This window comes from Phyllostomus hastatus, unplaced genomic scaffold, assembly GCF_019186645.2.
Source record: "Phyllostomus hastatus isolate PE091 unplaced genomic scaffold, TTU_PhHast_1.1 phas_contig_159, whole genome shotgun sequence".
Classification (NCBI taxonomy): Eukaryota; Metazoa; Chordata; class Mammalia; order Chiroptera; family Phyllostomidae; genus Phyllostomus; species Phyllostomus hastatus.
In genome coordinates, this window is record NW_025333640.1 from 29,618,757 (window position 1) to 29,642,097 (window position 23,341).

The 23,341-nt window shown below is 42.7% G+C and overlaps 2 protein-coding genes across 5 annotated transcripts in view; one reads left to right on the forward strand and one right to left on the reverse strand.

Annotated features, from left to right (window-relative positions):
- The window catches only part of TBC1D9 (TBC1 domain family member 9), a 75,234-nt gene extending 69,854 nt beyond the window's left edge, over positions 1–5,380 (forward strand). The window contains exons 17-21 of the mRNA XM_045830992.1: positions 85–150; positions 750–836; positions 2,144–2,218; positions 2,307–2,410; positions 3,274–5,380. Of these exons, the coding sequence (XP_045686948.1) occupies positions 85–150; positions 750–836; positions 2,144–2,218; positions 2,307–2,410; positions 3,274–3,993 (1,052 nt within the window). The 3' untranslated portion in view covers positions 3,994–5,380. The remainder of the gene's footprint in view (positions 1–84; positions 151–749; positions 837–2,143; positions 2,219–2,306; positions 2,411–3,273) is intronic.
- Positions 5,381–6,710: 1,330 nt separating this feature from the next.
- On the reverse strand, positions 6,711–23,123 carry ELMOD2 (ELMO domain containing 2). 4 transcript variants are annotated; one of them, XM_045831677.1, is made up of 10 exons: positions 22,989–23,099; positions 22,107–22,189; positions 21,694–21,844; positions 19,693–19,721; positions 18,134–18,231; positions 15,738–15,867; positions 14,413–14,546; positions 12,315–12,383; positions 11,512–11,645; positions 6,711–10,169 (listed from the first exon to the last, which is right to left on the reverse strand). In XM_045831677.1, exons 3-10 carry the CDS (start codon positions 21,833–21,835, stop codon positions 10,024–10,026), a joined length of 882 nt encoding a protein of 293 aa, XP_045687633.1. In that variant the 5' UTR covers positions 21,836–21,844; positions 22,107–22,189; positions 22,989–23,099; the 3' UTR covers positions 6,711–10,023. The 4 variants fall into 4 exon arrangements, with proteins under 4 accessions (XP_045687633.1, XP_045687634.1, XP_045687635.1 ...); XM_045831678.1 differs by lacking the exon at positions 22,107–22,189 and having other exon boundaries at positions 22,989–23,123; XM_045831679.1 differs by lacking the exon at positions 12,315–12,383.
- Positions 23,124–23,341: the final 218 nt, after the last annotated feature.

The window sequence follows — 23,341 nt, forward strand, 5'->3', positions numbered from 1 at the left end:
GTGGGGGTTTCAGGGGAATGTTAAGCCTGGGGGTTCTTGCTACACACGGTGCATTTCATGTTTTTGGTGCTTTTGGGTTTCCAGATGCCGCCTGCCATGGGGACCTCACAGAGAAGCTCAAGCTCCTGTACAAAATGCACGTGTTGCCTGGTGAGTGAGCCACGCACAGCAGCACAGCACACCTGGCTGGAAAGTGTGTGTGTGTGTGTGTGTGTGTGTGTGTGTGTGTGTGTGTGAGGAGGGGGTGAGCTGTTTGCCTCTCTTTGATTTACAAAATCACTCATTGGTCACTACGAATGAGCCGAATGACGACTCTTCGCCTAACTTCCGAGTCCGTGTGTCCCCAAGCCTGTGGTCACCGGCCTGTCCAAAGCACGAGTTGGGTTAATGGTGAAGCGCAGACCTCTGCCAGAGAAGGGACGGCTGGCACTCGGCGACACACGGGGTCCCGGGGAGTCTGAGATTCCGAGTCATGGGGAGTGGATCTAACGCTCACAGAAACCAGTATGAAAGAGGGAGAGAATTTACGTTTTGAACAGGGTTAGCCTCCAGCTGGGATCTATCTGACAAAACTAAAAATGTTTTTAAAAAGAGGGCGACTTGGCACCAGGATAGAGACGGGATAAAAGTGTAGATTGGGACCCTGTGCGGCCTCCTCCCCATCCCCGGTCACTCCTTTACCAAGTAAAGCACGTGGCCGGGAGCCATCGTCCTGCCTGTACGAGAATTCTCTCTCCTGCCCCCTCTAGAGCCCTCCTCTGATCAAGACGAGCCAGACTCTGCTTTTGAAGCGACTCAGTATTTCTTTGAAGATATCACCCCAGAGTGCACACACGGTAAGTGACTCTCCTCCTCACGGCGCACTGTGTTTCTTTTCCACAGAGCCCTCTGTTTTTGGGAAAAGTTGCTTCCAAAGCTACTCAGTCAAAGAAGTGTATGGCTATGATTATGTGATATGTTACTTTCTGGTTTTTTTTTTTTAATTTCTAAAATTATAGTTTATCTTCAATATTATTTTGTATTAGGTTCAGGTGTACAGCATAGTGGTTGGACCGTCCCATGCTCTACAGACTGGTCCCCCTGACATTGCCAGCACCCACCTGGCACCACACGCAGTCATTACAATGTTACGGACTGCACCCCCTCCGCTGTACTTCACCTCTGCGTGACTGTTCTGTCCCTGCCATCTGCACTTCTTAATCCCCTCACCTGTTCACCCAGTCCCCTAACCCCCCTCCCCTCTGGCAACCATCGGTCTGTTCTCTGTGTCTATGAGTCTGTTTCTGTTTTCTGCGTTCCTTTATATCATCCTTTAGATTCCACGGATAAGTGAAATCACGTGGTATTTGTCTTTCTTTTCACATTTTTGAGTTGGATACTATTGGGGAGCAGGCACGTCAGCCCCCTGAAGGGACCGTGGCCATTGTGTCCCCCTAGCTGGGACAAGACATGCCCTGCCAGGCGGTAGGCTTTGCTCCCCCCTCCCCCCCACCAGGCTCACTTGTTAACAAGGTCATTCTGTTAAAAGTGGTTTCCCTGAAAGTCATAGTTTTGAAATGCCAGGTTATAAATCTGAAGGAATTTTATAACAGACAGCATTTGTTTCCCTTTATCAACAAAGGTTTTAATGTCTCTTTAGAAAGTGAGTTTTTGGTCTTTTGTGGGGCCTGAAAGAAAATCAGTTGCGTGTACATGAAGTTAGGATGACAGCATAGCAGAGCGGGGATGACACCCACGGGGCGGGCAGGCCTCACCCTTCTTCCAGTAGTGGAGACGACATCCCTTTGTTTCCTGATTGTACATTAAACCCCAGTCGTGACAAAACATTCTGGGGGAGTTGTTTCTTCACTTAGAAATCAGGTTGTCACATAAATTATGGGACAGCCTGTAAACTTTGATTCCAGGGAAGCAAACAATAATTTGTCCAGCAGAAGTGGGTCCCAGGCATTACTTGGGACACATGTACACCCAAAAATGATCTGTTATTGATCGTAGGTTCGAATGGCACTTGGCGTGCTGGGTTTTCGTTTTTGTTTTTTTGCTAAGTCAGGCCACTCTACCTGGTGGTCTCTCTGTTTTCTACTACAAATGCTAAGTGTGGGTTCGCTGCACACAGTCCGATTTTTCGCCCATTTCTTGGCAGTGGTTGGTTTGGACGGCAGAAGCAAACACAGCGCGGACGACGGCTTTGTGACCGTGAGCCTGAAGCCGGACAGAGGTACAGACTCCCCCGTGCGCTGCCTGCCTGCTGGTCGGACAGTGTTTCTTGACCTTGGAACACTGACTTTTTCACATTTGGGTTTTAGGGAAAAGGGCAAATTCTCAAGAAAATCGCATTTATCTGAGGCTCTGGACTGCAGAAAATAAGTCAAAATCAAAGAATGCAAAGGATTTACCAAAACTGAGCCAGGTAAGTGCTCCACAGTTCTGTCTCTTCATTTCAAACCCAAAAACTGTTTTCCAGTCATAGATCCGTGTAAAATAAGTACCCCTCAAAGGCAGTGGTGACTCGGGGCAGTTAGTACCTATTTACATCTATTTTGTGCATCAAAAATATGTTGTGAGAGAAATGTGAATCTGGAAACCGTCAATTTTGAGAGCGCACGTCTCATCCCAGTCATTAGAAATACCCTCAGAGACTCAACAAAATGTGAGTGTGTGCTCTTTTCAACCCACTGAGCTCAGCTGTGAAGGTAGCAGACAGATTTTTCTCTTTAAAATGCAGAAATGTAATGACAGACTTAAAAAAAGAAAGTATAGGTAATTATAAGACCGCATGGAAATGCTAACTGTCCTGACAGGAAGCAGATAAATCCTCTGGATGGGGTGGGAGGGCACGTCTTCTGTCCAGGGCGCCCAGCGGACGTGCGTGGGAGAGCTGGCCTGGGAAAAGCTGCGGTGCCCCCTGCAGTGTGTAGGTGTTAGACGAGCCGAGGTCCCGGGTTTACTTAGGACACTTCAGCAGAGGACAAGCACATTAACACAACTGTGCAGTGCGGTGGGCCTTAACTCGAGGAGACGGATGGGTGCACGGAGTTCCATTATTTCATTCTCTCTACTTGCACGGATGCTGGAAGTTTTTCAAACTGTAAAAAATGGAACCATCCATTGAGAGACTTTCAGTAAGGCTTCCACCCACCCTACGCGCAGGCCTTGCAGGGGACCTTCCGTTGTCCTAACGGGAAATGGCCTGGCTGGCCGCTTCAGCCCTGCCCCTGAGCTCTCCCCGGGCGGTGACGATCTTTGTGCTATTTATTCGACATCCGTTTTCAGGGGCAGTTCATTGAGCTCTGTAAGACGATGTATAACATGTTCAGCGAGGACCCCAACGAGCAGGAGCTGTACCACGCCACGGCGGCCGTGACCAGCCTGCTGCTGGAGATCGGGGAGGTGGGCAAGCTCTTCGTCACCCAGCCCGGCAAGGAGGCGGGCAGCGGGCCCTGCAGCCAGGGCATCCCCGGCGTGCCCTTCCCCAAGAAAGGGCCTGGCGGCGGCGGCGCACCCTTCGGAGTGGAGCCGGTGGAGCCCCACGCGGCCAGCTTGGCGGGCGACGCCGAGGACCACTCTCTGGGCGGACAGATGGAGGACATAAAGCTGGAGGACTCGTCCCCGCGAGACAATGGCGCCTGCTCCTCCATGCTCATCTCCGACGACGACACCAAGGACGACAGCTCCATGTCCTCGTACTCGGTGCTGAGCGCCGGCTCCCACGAGGAGGACAAGCTGCACTGCGAGGACATCGGGGAGGACACGGTGCTGGTGCGCAGCGGCCAGGGCACCGCCGCGCTGCCCGGGAGCGCCAGCCTGGACCGGGACTGGGCCATCACCTTCGAGCAGTTCCTGGCCTCGCTGCTCACGGAGCCCGCGCTGGTGCGGTACTTCGACAAGCCCGTGTGCATGATGGCCAGGATCACCAGCGCCAAGAACATCCGCATGATGGGCAGGGCCCTCGCCTCGGCCAGTGACTACGAGATCTCCGCCCTGTCCGGCTGACGCGCTCCTCCCTCCGCCGGCCGGGAGGGGCGGGGCGGGGTCTTTTTTATGTTCTCTGTTGGGGTTTCTTTCTTTTACATGAAATATTTATTAGGGCCCGGCTTGGAACCTAGCGTTTTCATAATATCATACAGTGAAGACTGTTGGAGAAATATTTAACACCTCGCTGTAGGTACAGTGCACTCTTGTTGGGGAAGGGGGGTTACCAGAATACAGTTTATTCAGTGAATTCCAAAAAAAAAGATGAATCTGTTCGTGATATGTGTGTATTATAACTTCTTAGTCTTGCTGTTGAGCTATATACATGGTTTAAAAAAAATAGTGCTGCTTAATGCTAAACAAGGCAGCAGCCATTTGCGTGTTGGGGCGTTTTAAAAAAATCAGAGCTGGAAGGAAAATGAAGTGGGAAAATGAAATGACCTTAAATGGGACAGGCGCTGTCAGCTAGGGTAAATCCTATACCACTTTGGGGAGCATTAAAACTATTTTTTAAGATTTAAAATATATTTCATAAAAAGTCCTGTATTCAAAAATTATATTCAACAGAAATTCCCCTGCAAGGGAAAACATTTGAGATTCTAAACCATTATGAAAGTGTGATTTTTATGCGATGCCAGAATAATGGTTCTATTTGGTCAATTGAGACAAACAGCAGACCAGTTTCGCATTAAAAAAAAACAGTTGTTATTTGTGTCAGCTGCCAGAATTCAGTGGAAATGAAGTCTTGTTATAGAGTCAAAGTGGACGTGAGGGTGACAGAGGGCTCGGGAATTTTTTTCTCTTTTTAGAAAGACTGATGCTTCTGATACTGGATTTTCAGCTTCTTATTACTCATTACAAAGAAAGCAAAAAAATAAATAAACTTTACCATCTCCATAGTCTCCATAGATTCCAGAAACTATACCATGTATCATATATGACCATCTTTCCAATTACATCAATGTCGTGATAATGTCAGCTGAAACAACAACAAAAAAAAAACCCTGCAAGGTCACGTAACTGAATGTTTTAAAGCAGAACTGTGTCACTTTATACAGAAGGATAGTATGCTCTGTTTCCCGAGTGGACGTGGAAATGGAGACTAGCACACCTGCACTTTGGAGTCCTGCTTCTGTGTCTCCGCCGTTCTCGTCGCAGACGTTGGGGGTGGTTTTCCCTCCCACCGTTCGGTTCACAGCCCTGGTCTCCGTTCCTTTGCTTCTTCGGAATATTCCTTTCGACCCATTCCTTTATTTTATTACACACTGTGTCCTTATTTTAGCTGTTACTGCTGGAGTTTGTTTTTTTTTTATTTTGTTTACAGAATGATTTTTAAACTGTCAAATGAAGTAGTGTTAACCTCAAATAAGATAATGTGAACAAATAAAATACATCAGATACTCAGATACGGCTTTCGTCTCAGTGACTGAGTTCCTGCCTAAGGCAGTCGCATTATTCTTTGGACGCCTTTGCAGGGGGAATTATATTAGGCAATCGTTTGGACTGAGTAAATATTTCTATCGTCAAGTATTTTGAGATGATAAATATAATATGTAGTGATGTGCATATAATACATGTATTTAAAATAAGGGAATTTATATCAGTTATCTGATTATTTAACTTATCCTACCTACATTAGCGATTAAAGGTTGAAATTCCTGTTTCATCCCTATTAGTGCGCTGTGATACCATTTGTTAATGTGTTTAATCGAGTGATTGGATTTGATTCTGAGATTGTTACACATTCCTTCATGTGCTTCTGTCTCTAAAGTCACTTGAAAGATGCCTCAGGAAATAACCTTAAAATCTGACACTGTCAGGCTTTGGGAGGGGAATACCATGTGTATAAATGTTAGCCCTACGTTAGCAAGAGGCCGGAATTTTCCGCTGTCACAGAGAAAGGGGCCCTGACAGCAGATGCCTCTCTTGATGCTACGGAAATAGTGCCCTTAGCATCCTGGGGCATTCTGTCACAGCAGCCACATACTCTGTGAGGCAAGTGTCACCTGTGTTTGCTTCTCCGGGAGTCCTGAGCCTCCAGGCTGATTATTTCCAGCATGGTCTAGGAGAGAAAGGAGTGGGCGCCTCAGCTCCCTCCTAAGGCAGTCAGTGCCTTCCAAGCAACATTTCCTGTCTTGTTTTTGATGATTGGGGTATGTTTTTTTAGTATCTTTGTGGATTTTTCTCTTTGATCTCAAACTATGGTGATTTACCATCTCCTTCTCCGAATGGTCACTTTTCACCCAGCTCTGTGATGATTTGTTTCCCGAGCTGACGACCGTTCTGCCACCACAGAGGGTGGGCTCGATGTCTCTGTCCCCAGAGACCGGAGCTCCAGCAGCAGAGCACTGGGCACCGGCCTCAGGGGAGCTTTCAGATAGGAGCATGGGAGGGAGAGGGCGAGGAGACCTCTCTCTGGGAAGGAAGCGAGCCCACCGGCGCCCGCCGTGCAGGGAAGTGGGCGAGCGGGGGACCACAGCTCCAACCGCACCATCCAACTGGGGTCGGGGGTGGGGGGAGGGGGAGGGATGGAGCAAAACGGAAAAAGGACCACAGGCATGGACAACAGTGTGCGGATTGCTGCGGGGAGGGGGTATAAGGGGACTAAATGGTAATGGGGAAAAATACAATAAAGATAAGTTTAAAACAAGAAAAGCATTGTTTCATGAACACAAATGACTTAAATAAAGGGATGGGAGGGTGGGAGGAGAACAGAAGTGCAAACAGCAAGGCTTATAGAAGTTTCAACGATTTTTATTTGCTCACAGCATTCCTAACAATATGACATCACATCTCAGCTATTGCTTTTACATAGGAAATTAATTGCTTTATCCAAAGTAGACAAAAATCTGTTTAAGTTGCCAGCCAGCACTTTACCCCGCCCCCCCAGGGACAGCTACTGCTTAAATATTTGTTGAATACTTAAATAGAAACATAGAATCGCCCTATTATACATAGTAGTGTAATACTGGGGTCTCACCTGCACTAACTACATTTGAATTTCTTCTTATCAAAGGCCGAAGACGGGGAAAAAAAGGAAGAAAAAGGTCACTCATGACATTTCCTTTCTGATTTTTAACAAGTCCATTAATTTTTATGAAAAATTCGCTGATGTGGAGAGGTTCATAGACAGGAAAACAGAAATTGAGCCCCCCCGGACTGGTCCACAGAGAAGGCGGGGGGGCCATGTGTCCCGAGGAAACAGCTGCTGGCCCCTCGTTAGTTCCAGAAGGATAATGAGCAGTGTCACCCCCCCAAGCCAAACCTCTTCTCTTCGGGGCCGTGACAACATGTGAGCCTTCCTGCCCTGGCCACAAGCCTTTCCACTTTTCACACTCACGTAATGAGCAAAGCTTTGCGCAAGTTCTACCTCGCTGAACGCACAGGAGAGAAACGTACATAAACCGTTGTGGACACTGGAATAAGAATGAAGAGTCCATATGTTTTGACTCAGAAAAATATATACAAATCCAAGTAGCTCTTAAAAGAGAAAAAATTCAGGGTGGGCATTCTCAGGAAAAAGGCCGTTTCCTAGACTCTGAGTGGGGCCAGTAGGACACCGACTCTTCCGTCTGTGTCACCGGATTCATACACAAAGGGAGGGTGGTCTCAGTTCACTGACATCCTCTGACCTCCCCCACCCTGCACCGTCCGAACACAGTACGCAAACTACAATGGTTTGACTGTTTTTAGACTGTCCTTGTCACTGGCACATGCTCTTCAGCCTGGCGCACACAACATCTCATTTCAACACTGACTCACTTTTCTGATGCTAAAGCAAACGTAACTTTCCTGGTACTTAAGTTCTATCACTACTTTGGTACTTATTCATTATTATAGAAACAGGAAAGGTTCTCAACATGGATTTTAAGACTACATAAAATTCTAACATAACGTGGAGAGCAAGGAAAAGTAGGAAGGCAGACACAATTATATTTCTCTTTTCATCTATGTCACTATCACATAAAAGTCAGAAGGCGCATGTTACACTCTAATTTACAACTGGTGACATTGCGCTTGGCTTTCAGATTCAAACCTTAGAATCTGTCGGTGGCTTAGACCAGTTTGCCATAGAACTATGTGAAATGGTTACTGATTATTTAAGCAAAAACAGAACACTATCTGTACTGTACAAACAGAGGTGGAACTAAAGAACATATTAGAGCAAATTTTCTAATGACATTTAAAAAATACTACGGTTTTTTTCTCCCTAGAAAGGGAAAAAACTTAATTACTCAAAAAGCACCCCCCCCCAATACTTGAGTTGTTCTTTTATTAGGCATAATGACAAAGGTTTAAATCAGTTCAAGATCTCAGCTATGGAAAAATTAAAATACAAGTGTTTTCAGCACAAAAATTCAAAGACAATTGCTTTCCCATACTAGGGAGCACCTTGACCAGAGCAAACCACTGAATGATCAACACCTGATCCTCAGCAGGGCGCTGCTACAGCTCACAGAACTCCAGCGGGACGACACAGCACTGAAAAACATGCTAAAAAATGAAATACTCCCAAGGTTCAGTCCCCTACAAGAAACCACATTTGTAAACTCCTCTAATACAGAATGAACAGGTAAACTGCCAGGACTGCAATAAAGTGAACCCAATTTTTAAAATAGTTTCTTCGTGAGAAAATTGTGACTCGAATGCACGCACTTTTAATGTGCCGTACAACGCCACAGCTGTTACGTTACAATGGAGTATTATCTTACCACTCTTCTCTGGCAAGTTTGAAGAGAGGTTTGTTAATAAACATGAACAAATACTTTAAAGTCTCAGGTCTTTGTGTTTTAGATTAAATTATGTCTTTGACAGGCTGGTTTCTGTAGGATTTAAGGAAAACATGAACTTATCTTCAAACTAGAGTTCTGCTATGAGAACTAATGTCTAAAGGAGAAACTGTTCACTTTAGAATCTCATCACCGTATAATCCTGAACACACCTGCTGCCGCCCTGAGATTGTAGAAGAACAAAGCTATTCAGAATGCATAATCATCCTCCTCAGGCTACTTGAGAATCCCACACTGTTAACTCAAAGAACACCCATAAAGTCTACACATCAACTACATACACTACGGAGTCAGAGCAGAGACTGAGAGTTAACAGTAAATAAAATAAACCAATGGTGTTTAACCAAGTTTATAAAAATGCTTTAAGTCTTCTTCCTGTCTAAGTTCAAAGACAGCTTTATTGAAACAGCAACTGTCCTTTGAACACAGTCAAGGTGTTCCCAGCAAACACCTCTCTTTTCCTAAGTACACGCAGGTAGGGCCGACCCCATAAAAGGCCCTCACGCCAAGCACCGACTCAGGTCCCTTTCCCCCACTAACAAAAAGCAAAGACTGACAAGGAGGAACTGTCTCTAAGCTTTAAAAGAACATCGTAATATTTGAAAGTATGGTGTTTAAAAAACAAAAAAGCTAGTCGCCAACACTGTGGTTCTAACATGATCTGTGATGCTAAGTAATCAGACAAACCACCACGGAGGCCAGGCGTGTTCATCCCCTCTGCTATACCTGTGCTCTCGCTGCTGCCGACGAGGCCACACTGGCATCTGCGTGAGATTCAAACAAAAACCATGAAGAACCACTCCCCCTCCCTCCCAAGTAACCTACAAATAAGAAAAAGAAAATAAAGAACTAGCATGTCCAAACCCAACAAAAAAATTTTAAGAGCTTTGCAAAGATAGCAACTTGATAGCTACACATAAAGTGAAAACTGATATTCACACATTTTAATCAACCAGTTTAATACAAATGCAGTACCTGGCTTGTACTTTTACACTAAATGGGCTAAGTCCCAAGTTCCGAACTGTAGTTCCCATGACTCTACAGAGGGGTCTTTGGAAGGAAAAGGTTCCTTTGGAGGACAGTGTATAAACAACTGTAAACATACACTGATTGTCCAGTAGCTTTCTTAAATAGAATTTCTGAAAAACTTTTGTAGGAAATTACATATAAGCAGTGTATTTGATCAGATAATTTCTATTACAACATATAAATTCTGCTGTGTGTGCAAAATGTGGTAGAAATAGAAGATACTACGGATGATTCATATTTTTAAAGTGAGTGACACATTATAATCCAGTAGGAGTCCTTTAATCTTTTCATGAAACTTCTCTCTATATATGTTGAAATACATAATGCTTTCTGGCTTTTCTTCAAACCAAAACTTGTCAAATTCATAGACAAGGTAACCTGTAGTTAAAAAAAAAATACAGGGCTCAATAATGGTATCACATCCAAACCATCTCATTTTAAAAGTATATGACCATCCTTTAAGTTCCATATTAGGGTATAATAATTTATCTTAAAGTACTAGAAACCTGAGGAACATTATAAGAAATGTTTTCGTACGTTCAAAGTAAACAGCAATTTCAACAAAACCCCTCAAACTTAAGAGACATAATACTATCAAAAAGATACCTTGGGAATAGGAAACAAGGTTATTATTACCGGGGACCCCTGAAACGCAAAAATGGAAATAACAAGAAAATGTTGGACAAGGATAATTTAAAAGAAAGCTGTTTTCTACTTAATTTCTAAATCTCAGAGATATTTCCATTTTTTTTTTCAATGAACTATCAGCAACTTCTCTTTAAAAAAAAAAAAAGAAATTAAACTCTAACCAACTGAGCTAACCAGCCAGGGCCGAAAAATAGATACACTCAAAATAAGCTGGACTTAGTGACAAAGGCCCCAGATCACACAGTCACAACGGGGATGGGAAACAGCGGGCAAATGCAAGAGGAATTTAAGAAGCAGGCGAACCTGGAGTTACGTAAGGACAGGGGAGATTATGGGCAGAGACCTGGATGACACTGTCAGTCACGGAGTTGAGTAAGTTATGATCTGGCCATTTATTACCTAAGTAGTTTCCTATCTCCTGCTGACAGCAAATGACATTCTAAAGACTCAAAATGATCAAGAAAAGTACAGCATAAAAGTACAGCATTCAGTACAGCTAAGCTGGATTTGAATTCTTTGCTTCTGAGCAGTAACTTCAGAAGATGGGTGCATTCAATTAAACCTTCCGTGTTCAAATATCATCAGAATAAAAGTTAAGGAAACAGCCGTAATAGACTGACTGCTTTATGGAAAGTGACTAAGTAGCTCACCCACACACGAGACCACCGGAACTTGAAACAAGGAGCAGGGGCGAAAATTTTTTTTAAATAAATTTCACAAAATAATCTGTAAGTTGTCTGTCTTTGACTCAATAGCATTTATTGACCAGGATTCAACAGAAAAAACTCATCTTACAGACTGAAAAATGGATACCTACAGAAAAACTGAATAAATACTAAATTTGTGTACATGTGAAAAAACTGCCTCACTGAATTTTTTTAAATCAACAATCATAAAAACCACAGCGCAAAATACCCTTGGGAGTCCATCTTCCATTATTTTCCATTTTTCCAAAGATCCAAAATAATCAAATGACAAGCATAAGTCATATACTTGCTAGTGATGTTCCATCTTCCTAACGATTTCAAACTTCTCCTAGAAACACTGAGTTTTAACTCCTCTTGATACTCACAATAAAACTGGTGGAAGTGCTCTATCGCTGGCACACCAGGAACAAAGTTGTAGAGATGGAATTTCAGCGCTTCACTCTTCAGCAAGCTGTAAGCCATCTCTGTCAGGTTGATCCCAACTATTGCATAAGAATACCTATGTCAGAAACATGACTAGTTACACCAGCTAGCCAAGTGGTGTGCAAAATAAACTTGAAATCAGTCAAGGAATTAGCAAAAAGCTACCTGACCCATTTTTAACACAGCATTGACTTCATGATATCTCTACATATTAAGAATAATAAGCCAGAGTAGATTTTTAAAAATTGTTCTTTAGAGGCTGTTTATTTTCTGGATATAATCTAAGACATAAAAACAAAGCTCTGGTCCCATGAATTTCTAAAACGAAAACCCTTTAAAAAACTAAAAGGAGTATGACACACATATTCTCATTGATTTCTAAAATACACTGGGTAACCTAACATTTTCTCTTCTATCATCAGGGTACTTATTTTTATGATGTAATATTGTTGTATTTTTCCAAATATAGGTGTCATTGGAATACAAACATAAAATAATATCATATGATAAAGCTAATAATATAACCTCAATTTGCATTTTATGCCACAACTCTCAAATATTAAAATACAAAACTGGCTTATGATCATATTGAGCCTTAAAAATGATGTTATCATGCAATATCCTTTAAAGTTCTTATTAATTAAAATCATCCCATTTAAGAAATACCTGGACATACTCTCAAAGTCAGATCCCCCCACCAACTTAAATCCAAGGGCCTGCAGTCTCTTCCCTGCGCCCGGCTTACCCTAAGCTAGGATGATTGGAGCGGGAAAGAATCTGATGAGCTTCCCTGGTATAATTCTCACTGAAATACCTTCAAACGGTGAAGAAAAAGAATGTCGTCAACATAAGTCATTCCCAGCGAAGCTACAGAAGCAATTTAAAGAGTTACCGACAAAATGAGAGTCCTCGCGTGACCACAAGCACCCGATCAACCCCCATCTCAGTCGAAGTTTCAATCTGAGCGATCGGCCTTTGGCAAGACTTTAAGGTATTTTAACAAATAAGCGAACTACCTGCATTTAAAAAGACCTAGAGTTCTCTTTCTTTGTTTATTCTAAATTTTCTACAAAACAGCCACCTGTTAGGAGGACGCTCTCCCCTTCTCCTGGGCCCGTTCCTTCCAGGGCAACTGCAGTCCGCTCTGTTTAATGCCATGTTCAGTGCGCACAGAAGACAGTCAACCACCTTCATTCTGCACTAAAAACCACCCCCAGTGATCAGGGCTGTAACTAAAACACTGGCCACAACACTGAAGTATCAGGAGAAATAGAGGATAAAGCTATTTATTTGTAGGCTCATACATCCTGTTGCCTTGAACTCCTGCAGTCTCTTTGAGTTCCAAGACAGGGACCAAATCTTCTCTTCAACCTTCTAAGCATTTCTAGTACATCACCGGCAATCAAATAATTATCAAAACATACCTGTGAATCTTCACAGTTCTTCAAATTAGTAGATACTAGCTCTACATAGCATTAAAATATCTATCTGTAAGTCATTTAAAAGTGTGTCCAACCAAATCCCTTACCATAGTCATGAATCAAATTCTATTAAATTATTTAAGCCCTGGCTGGTGTGGCTTAGTGGACTGAGTGCCGGCTTCTGAACCAAATCCTAGTAAATTATTTAAATTTTCGGCTAAATTGGAAAACACTGAAAAACCCGATTTCTGAGGAAGACAGTCAGAAGCAAGGTTACTCGGAAAAAGGTCACCCAGAAAACACCACCGTGTGTAGCCACCCGACTGAGGGCGGCTGCTTCGCGAGTCCGCGCAGCTTACGGGTACTGAGAGTACAGGCGGCCTTGGAAGGGTACAGACAAAACATCCACGTGTTTTCAAAAATATTAAATTTTAAAATATTTCATAAGTTTCCAAGCAAAAACAAAGTGCACTTTTTTCTACTTAAATTCCAAACAGAAGTTTCTGCTTATCAAAGTAGAAAACAGGTGTCTCATTTCTGTGGTTATTATTTTTAAAATAATACTGTGTTTTGCTTATTTCGGAGAGGTAGAATTATAGGAAATTTTAATACTCCTAAAATTTAGGTATTATAGAAAATTAAATACTTTGGAATTGGGAAAAAGTTACATACTGAAACCTACTGTGTCTCTATTTTCTCACCAAATATCCTCATCCATACTGACCTAGATATTTTTTTCTCACTATTAACATAATTTAGGTCAATTTCAGGACTAATTTTTTTACAGTAACTATCTAACTCTTGTTAATGGTTAGGGTTCCCATTCCAGGTATTCTGTAGTCAATAAATCACAATCCAAGGATACCTCAAACACTACAACTTCTTCATTTGCATGTCCTTTACTTTCTAAAATAGTTTTGGCTATCAACTGATTTTAGCTACATATTTTACAACTTCATACATGTGCTCAAGCACAAGTGTTGAAGAAGAAAAGCAGAGGGAGCCCACACAGGCTGCGAAAAGTCTGAGATTTAGATCCCTTGCCACACATGGCAAAGAATCAGCGTGAAGGGACTTGCTTGTTGTCTTGTCTGGTCACATTTCCCAGAATGGAATCAGAGAGCCAAGAGAAGAGACAAGAGGATAAAAAAAAAAAAGTAAGAAAAAAGTGTAAATAATTCCTTCACAAGTATCAGAGGGGAGGTCAGGAAGAGGAAGGAAGAGGAAAGGTACTGGCAAGCTCAGAAACCACACACACACACACACACGCGGGCACATTCCCAATGTCTTCACGTTGTCGCCACCACATCAGTAAACAGGGTCAGCGCTGCAGCTATTCCAGTTCACAGGCGGTATGCAACTAGGTGGGAGATGACATGTAATTTCATTTTAGAGAAGAAAATAAAGTTTATTTTCACTTACACAAGGTTGATTAATCCAAGTATGCCCATGCCTCTGAAGTCTGTTTTGGGGTCATCACCCTGGAAACCGATGTCAGCCCACTGCTTGGAGATTCTGGCCTTCAGCTTTTTTGTGGGCATTAGAAGACTCCAAAGCTGTACAAACATGCTTCCATTTTACAAATAATAGTGACGTTCTCAAGTTTCCAGGGCTTTTTTCCCTTCTCATAACTGATATAACTAGTAAGTTGAATGCTTTCAAATGAATAATTTTGTAGACAAATTATAGGTTCAACGAAAATGATGCCTAGAGAACTTTTCAATTACCATAAAAAATGTAGCCTATTTATTCCAGTTAAAAGACTTAGCCAAAAAATAGACTTTGAAAAGATGACCAATGCACAGACATCTAAAGCAATGTGATGTCCTCACCTACTAGGTCACACACACATGAACACCAGAGTTGGCAAACTACTTCCTGGAGGACAGTGTTAGGTGTGTGGCCCTCGCCCCTGATCCTATGTACTCAGGTGGGCTCTAAGAGTGGGGGATTTGTCCCTGATGACAAGAAGGAGAACAGGTCTGGGTCAGGGAGGGGATCATGAGGAAATAATACGGGTTCATTCCAACCCATATGATGATTATTTTACAAATTTTCATGGTTTTAAAGGAAGAAAAACAACTCAGTTTTAACTAAATATATTCCGTAAGACTGAGATCAAATATCAGATGGCTATCATAAGACAGCTATCAAGTATTAGATAGCAACAAACTAATCAATGCAAAATAAAGTTTAAAAATTTAATCATTTTCTAAATTTGACACCACACATCAATCCAGACAGGCTCACAAAAGTTAATAAGAAAGTTTATGAAATTTGTGAAACAAAAATACTTGCATTTTCCCATTTCACTACCATCTCAGGCACTGTTGAATAAAGGACTTCTCATAAAAGGAGTATCCCGCTACCCAAAATAAAACATGAAGACTAGTGATCCTACTTTAAAGCAGGGTCAAGACTTTGCTGGTCCTGAAGCCAAATCCAGTACTTAGATTGGATTTTATCTGGCCCCTTCTTTTATTAGTAGATTTCCCTTTATATGTTATCTATTCCAGAATTAAAAGCATTTAAAATAAAATTTATTTGAATATATTTTAATGATACTTATCAGAATACTATAAAAAGAGTTAACTAAAAATCTTTCACCAACATAATACAATTTTCTAAGGGGCAAAGAAACTGGATGGCTGTTTAAGCCTCGAGAATTTGCACCAAGACCTCACTAGCTCAGGCCTGATTCATTTGCCCAGTGTTCAGGAACATCGAATGCAGAAAACGAACCGTACCTTGAGCAGCAGCTTTTCGTGTTGCGGGTTATCAGAATCATACGGTCTTTTTCTCACACCTTCTACGTCCAAATAGAGCTGCTTATAACCAGATATCTGCAGTAAGCATGCCTTCATGCAGATTTTAAAACTGAAAATAACAGAATTATTATTTTTTAAAAAGTCATTCTTTATCACAATAAAGTAATACCTTCCACAGCTTGTGGTTTATATGGCTATTTAGAAACCATTTCCTAACTTTCGGTTTAATACAATAAGCAGCAAAGGTCTCCTTAAACACACAACTTTTTATAAGAGGAGTATCAAGTATCAGGAAGGACGTGATAAATCAGGGTCTGGAAAGAGGACAAGACATGGTAGGAGGGGCAAGCTTTGCAGCTGTCCCTTCTTTTCATGTTTTCCTTGGGCAGCCTCATACACCCCTAAATCTTCACGACCAGTCACCACCAGTGGACCTAATTTTCCAAGAATGTATATATACAAGGAGGGACCCTTAAAAACAGAATTATCTTCTGGAGGGCGGGCACCTTGTAGTACAGGCTTCCCCCACCAGGTGAGTGTTCTAGGAACCCATCTGTATCAGTGGACCAGCTGGTGGTGTTGTGAGAGGCTGCAACTGGCTTCAGTGAAAATTGTTTGAAGGCTCTTTCCACACGTTTGCCCATTCCGTGACGGGTGATTGGTGAGCGCACCTGCCCACACCGTGCTGAGTGTCCAGCAGTTTTTGACCTGAAACAACATGACCCCTGTGCCCCACCCTTTCTGTTCACCTGATGTCACCTCAAGTGACTTTTTTTTTGTTTCCAGGGATGAAAAAAGTCCTCAAAGGGAAACATTTTGCTGATGTGGAAGAGGTGAAACAAAAACCAGCAGAAACACTAAAAGGCATCAAAATCGACAAGCTCAGAAACTGTTGTGAGTAGTGGAAGAAAGTCGCGATAGGTGTATTGCATCAAATGGTAAGTACTTTGAAGGTGACTGGTGTTTAAACATGTAAGAATACACGATTTTTTATAAATAAATTCTGGTTTTTTGGGTCTCCCCTTGTATATATAACCAACAAGTCCAGGACAGGTTATCTCAGTTTCCCCAAATACGACTGTCTGTCTTCCCTGAAGAAACATGCTTTTCCTTAGTAAGTCGCTAAACCTATTATCGACACCAGTAGTCAATCATTAGTTCTCCAAGCCAGAACCATCCGAGTGCTGACTTCCCACTCTCGACCACCAGCACATCGACAGACCCCCAAACCCCCATCCCGTCCTCCTCTGCAAGGCCCCTCGAAGCAATCACCATGTATGCATTTGTGCTGATGTGTTGTTCATGGCTTTGTCCTCTCCTGCCGGAAGGACTGTTTCCCAACTGTTCTGTCTTTATTCCTTCTGCCGGCCTCCCTACCCCCCCAGTTTACCCTCCATTTTCTGATAATACAGCTTGTTTGCTTGAAAAGAAAGAAAGAGAGCAAGGGGCAAACTTTGTAGCTCCCTCTTCTTTTCATGATTCGTTCTCAGAAGACAGCGAAAGGCAGGCAGGCAGGAAGGAAGGAGGAAACCGAGAGGACGACACCTGTCCCTCGGTGTGACGTGCAGCCCAGCACTGCACTCACCTCTCGGAGCCCTGCTCTGCAGGGCCCCAGGGCCCCAGCCACAAAGGCCCCTGTCACTCCCAGGTCCGCAGCGCTGGCGCCGTGCTGGCATTCCTCCTCCACACAGCGTGCCCTCCCTGCCCACTCCACAAGGCCCGGCTGAAATGTCACCTCTTCTGTGGAACTACCTCACAGCTCTCTCCTGTGCCCCTCCCTGTTCCAGCCAAAATACATTGCTCCTTCCTCTATGTTTACACAGAAAATGCTGGAAAAGAACAAATTGCTAAACACTTACAAGTCAACCTCCTGGTCCTGAGAACTCAAAAATGGAGCAAGTCAAGTCCTCCTCTTACAGAATTTGCAACTCATTGCAATACGAGGGGAAGGACAAGAGCAGACGGACAGTCACAGTACAATGGTTATGCTACGGTGGAGGGAGAGCTCTGTGGGGCCCTACCTCGGGCTGCAGGAGCCAGGGAGACCCTCCTGCAGGAGGGCAGAGGGCCTGCATTTTGAAGGAGGAGAAGGACACAGTAACCACAGTTATTCAGCTCCAGGAAAGGCATGGTAAGTTACCCTAAAACAGGCCGATGGTCGACTAGCAACAGTACTGGGCTAGGGACCCGCGAGCACTGGCTTCCTTCGGCTCCCACCGCTCCCCTGTCTGGACCTCAGCTCCTCACACGCGGAAGGGGAAGGGTGGACTCAGACCACAGCCCCTGCAGCCCCGGTGTGGGCCGGCTGGGGGGCGTCGCCGCAGTCCACAGGGTGTGGGCGCACAGCCACAGAGGGGACCGCCACAGCAGCGCACCTGACATCCTTCTCGGTGTTAATATTCTTCTCTTTCATTATGTCGTCTACGCATTTGTCCACTTCACTCTGAGCAGCAAATGTGGCTTCCTGTAAAACCTGTTGACGTGGCAAAAAGCTGATTGAGAAAAATCCCTTACAGCTGAAAAAGGACAGTAAGTTTTAAGGTATTTAGTCAGCTCTACAAGCAGATATTAAAATGCAAAATGAAACCAAATTTGTTTCAAATTTTCACTACTAATTAAATTCAAGCAATTATTTAATTAATTAATTAATGGAAAGAGAAGCAACATGTTTCAGATGAAGTCTTCCTTAACTGAGAATCAACAGGATCTCTTAGCAAATGAGCTACTACCATAGTGTGCTTATGAAGCAGACACTTTTTATAAAATTCAAAAATTACATAATAAAAATGTATGTACAAAAAATCTGAATGCAGGAATCAAGAGAAATTTAAATGCAGAAGAGCACAAAGAGAAAGACACAAATAATTTTGTCATCTTACCACCAGTGAAAACCACCGGTAACAGATTAGCATGTTACATTTGAGGCTATACAGACAGACAACTAAAATTAACATTTCATGAAAGAACATTTAATTTTATTATGACGAGTGTTTTCTAGTTATTTTCTATTCCATCCTTTGGTGGTGGTGGCTGTTTAATGCTGGCCGTGATCTATGATGGCATTTCAAACAATGGTCCAGGTGACCCATGCTCTGCCTTTGTCACGCCACATGTATACATAGGAAAAAAATGTGAACTACTGCAGGGAAGTACAGCATGTAGTAGACTAAAGTATTGGTCCCAATTTTCCACTCCCCTGTAATTGAATTATATGTCCATTGCCTACTATGGCCTTACGGTGGGCACCATGTATTTCTCTATCTTTTCTAGGGCTTGGCCACATCAATTACTTTAGCCAATGGAAGGGTAACGGATATGACACCAGGAAACTTAAAATATGTCTGTGTGGTTAGGGCCTCCATGGTCCACTGTGAGAACATTCCCCAGGGGCCCACTACCTTTCCAACCTGGGTCCCAGAATGACACCGTGACCACAGACCTGAACTTGGCACCAGCTAAAAGAAGAGTCTCTAGATGGCCAACAGACACATGAGCGAGAAATAAATAACATATTGTTATATGCTCCTGAGATTGTGTAAGTTCGTTACCCAGCGAAAGCTGACTAATAAATAACATGAGGTATGACGTATTTTGGATCAAAAGTTACATGACCCAGGGTGCTCTATAAAAGGTTTTCCCCCAGGACCCTGCTTCCCCCAAAACCAGCAAGGAATCAGGCAAAATAAATAAGCAAAACCTCAGAACAGGACAAATTATTCAAATACCTTCTTTGTCCATAACAGCACACATTTGGAGAAAATATTTTAAAACTAAAATATTACTTCTAAAGTGGGAAAATTCCACTCAATTCTTTTTACAGCAAAGACTCTTCTGGGAGGATGTTAATCATTAATTCTAAAATTGAGGCATTCTTCTAAACAAAACATATTTTCCAGTTAAGTTTCCTGGAATTATCACCTTGATATGATCCTACCTTATTCTTGGAATACATCAAGGAATTTTCTGAAATTAAAAACAAAACAACAAAAATGTTATTACATGTTGTTTGTGAATTATTCCATAAACAAAGAGTATAAATATCTGGCCAATTATAAATTACTTTCAAAGTTCTAGAAGATACAATTTTTACATGAATAACTTATTGGACACTTAAAAATTTCAGCCTTTCAGTACACAACACTAGATATGATTCCAAAATCCTCAACCCACCCTAACAAACCACAGCCAAAGAGATGGAGTCCACCCAATCTCCCCAGAGTCATCTGTTTCTGTGCAGACCCCAAGCGCCTCCTGGCCCCTGCAGATTCACACATGGCTGGCTCTCTTGGATTAGCTTCTGCCCCAGAAACTCATCTTAAGACTCCAGGAAGAGTGCTCTCTACTACATTTTCTCCACGTGTTACCCTTAAGGAGTAAGAGTGTCATTTCAGGAGCTAGCAACTGAATGGATCATACAACACAGGGCTAAAATGCAAAGACTTCCGATTATTTGCCTAACCACCTCTAACCAGACAAACAGCAAAGCAGCTTCTCCTTTCTGTTTCAAGAATGACTAGAACATTTTCACCGGTTTATTTAAAAAATTTTTCTGGCACATTAACTTAAAGTCTTTTTCTCAGCAACTTGAAAAATTTGAAAAAATGTTTCTGCCACAAAATAAGGCCTTAACATATGTCCCCCCCTCCCCCGCCCACGCTCTATAAAACACCAAGGCTGCCAAGATTTCTTATCAAGAGGTACTTTGTTCTTCTCAAAACAGTCAAAAGGGCAAATCTAAAGAGCAGGCAATAATTTAAGTCAGGCACAAAGTTGTGAGAAAACTAGGGAAGTAATTAAATTTCAATCATCCAGCTGCCCTGAGGCTTACTCTCTCCTGGTCTGTCATCCTTTCACGTTGCCTTGGATACCAACAGTAACTTCCCAGATCTTCCGGGGTGGATTTCTTAGTTGAAGCACACTTGTTTGATGCAAAAGAAGGCCTGATTTCCCATTTAACACAGTGAGCATGAACTGCAGTTAATCCCTGGTTTTCTTTACCCTGGCCTAAGAGAAATGACCTCCCCCACGTCTGTCCCTCATTTGCATTCCAATTTAAGGCAGTATTTTCAATTATGCATTGCAAGCTGATGGATTTCAGAAGGTAAATAGACCAGTATTGTTACAGAAATATAATGCAAGCCAAAATGCACACTACAAGCGTAATTTAAAGTTTTCTAATAGCCACATTAGAGTAAAAGAAACAGATACAATTACTTTTACTATTTTAAACCAATACATCTAAAATATATTAAAGCAACATACCCAAAATATTCCATATATAATGAACACGAACAATTACTAATGAGATAGTTTTACATCCTTTGTTCATATCAACTGTTAAAACCCAGTGTATATTTTATACTTCCACATATCACGATTCCTAATAACACATTTCATGTGCTCAACAGCCACATGGGCTACTGGCTCACGAGTGAGTATTGGACAGTGCTGACTTTGAGTCTAATAATCTTCCCTAGGGATCACTAGATACCTATTGCTGTCTTTTCATGAATTTACACAAGAGATGAAAAGATTCATGGAAGATGCTGAGTATAAAAAGGAATCTATGGAATAGATCCAGACACCCACTTTTCCATCACTTGGGTGAAAATTTCAAAGAGCTTATAGAATTAAAGATTTTCTTCTAAAATATACTTCACAACTATAACCTAAGGAACAACAGATAAATTTCAGGAGCCAGAGAAAATAACTGTTCGCACAGACGGGGAATTAAATAATAATCCTTTTTTCTTTTTCAATAAAATCATACAGTTTTGGGAATTCAATGCTAGATTCCACAGATTATGAAACTGAGTGTAAGTGACTTGATCAGGTTACACAATGAGTGCATGTCACTGTGAATATTGAGGAAAAAATATTCATTCAGAATTAAAATTTTATTAGTTTTTAATTATTCTCTTTCAGATAACATTACCTATCCTGTGTGTCCTCTGGGCACCTACATAGGTATCAAAAATTCGCTGCAATTCACACTTTCCAGTCATCTGTCGTAAGAGCCATTTCATCCAAAACCGAAAAAAGTGCCCATAGAAGAAGTCCCACAAAGAAATAAACATTTTTTTTTCCTGGAGAAGGAAATATATGACAGGTTTAATGACCTTAAATTGGATTTTAAAAAGGAAAAAAATTAGTTTATTCAATTCATCAAGTCTCAAGTTACATTAATATCTATTCCACTATTCCACTGTGTCTGTTTGTAGTATTGTTTAAGGAATCTAAGAAAAACAATGATAGGTGTAATATATACTATTTAGATTAAATTATGGCTGGTCAAATGGTCAATTTTTCACTTTTTACAAATTAACTGTAAAATTCAAAATTACTTACTTAAAATTTAAGCTCTTGGTTCCCTTTTTAAAATTTTTCACTCTTTGAGAATTGGGGCCCAACAGTTGACAAAGGGAACCCAACTAAGCAACAATTAAATAAAAAAAAACACGTATCAGAATTGTTATTATAAGGAATAGCTCTTCTTAATCTCTTATGAATGGTTCCAGTTACATGTATCCCATAGTAAGGTGTTGCCAGCAAATAAAAACACTACATATGGTTTACAAACTGAAGTACACAGGCTGAACACTGAGTAGATCACATCCTGGCTAAGTCTTGTTTTTCCACTCAACAGGTAAAAGACTGAAATCCTGAGGACAATGAACTACACCTTCAATAAAGCTGAATCTTTACGTCGTAAGAAAAACCTTCAGTTCCTAAACGAAGAGCGATGGGGGCAATGCGAGTGAGTAATTACTTAAAATCCAACAAAAATGTTCATCTTCTTCCTGCCTTAAACATTCCCACCTATATATCATCTCTAGACGAAGGTCTGCCAGACTGTCAATTTTGAAATCCCCGCACATCAGCGCAGAAATGGTGCACGACAGCGATGGGCTAAACTGTAACGTGAAAAAGAACCCATCTAGTACACGCTCCTCCTGACAAAAGAACTGCCCAGCGGAGGGAACACAAGCCTCGCTGCGCGTGAGCTCCCCAGACAGCGGGGAGTCGCTGCGCCCAGTCCCCGTTTCGGAGCCCGGAGGAGCCCAGCTCTCTTGCTGCCCGCGAGTGGGAGGGAACGGCTCGCACAAAGCCCCACCGTCCCGGCGTCCAGCAGATCTGCCGTGGGACACCGCGGGGCTCGCGCACCCCGCGCGCTCTCAGTGCACCCGCAGGGAAGCCGCACGGGGCGAGAGGAAAAGAAACAGCAGCCACCTCACAGGAGCGGAAGAGCTAAGGGGAGCTGGAGTCTGCCTCGGTTTCCCCAACTGCAAACAGCCGGCAACGGAAACGACGCTACTAGCACAGGGTTCCCCGCAATCACCGTGACCCGGAAGTTGGGGAGCAAGGCCACGGGAGAGCCTTCTCTTGGACACGGCCTGCCCCGCCCCTCCGGCCTCCTCCGATTGGTCCACGCTCCACCAATTGCTAATGCAGCAAGAAGGTCGAGCAGAGTTGCTTTGGCGCGTGCTCGCATTCTAGGGACGGGAGACGCGTTCCCTAGCAACGGTACTAGGAGGCACGCCCCAAGCGCCCAAGATCTGTCTACCCAGCGTCTCCGTGAAGAC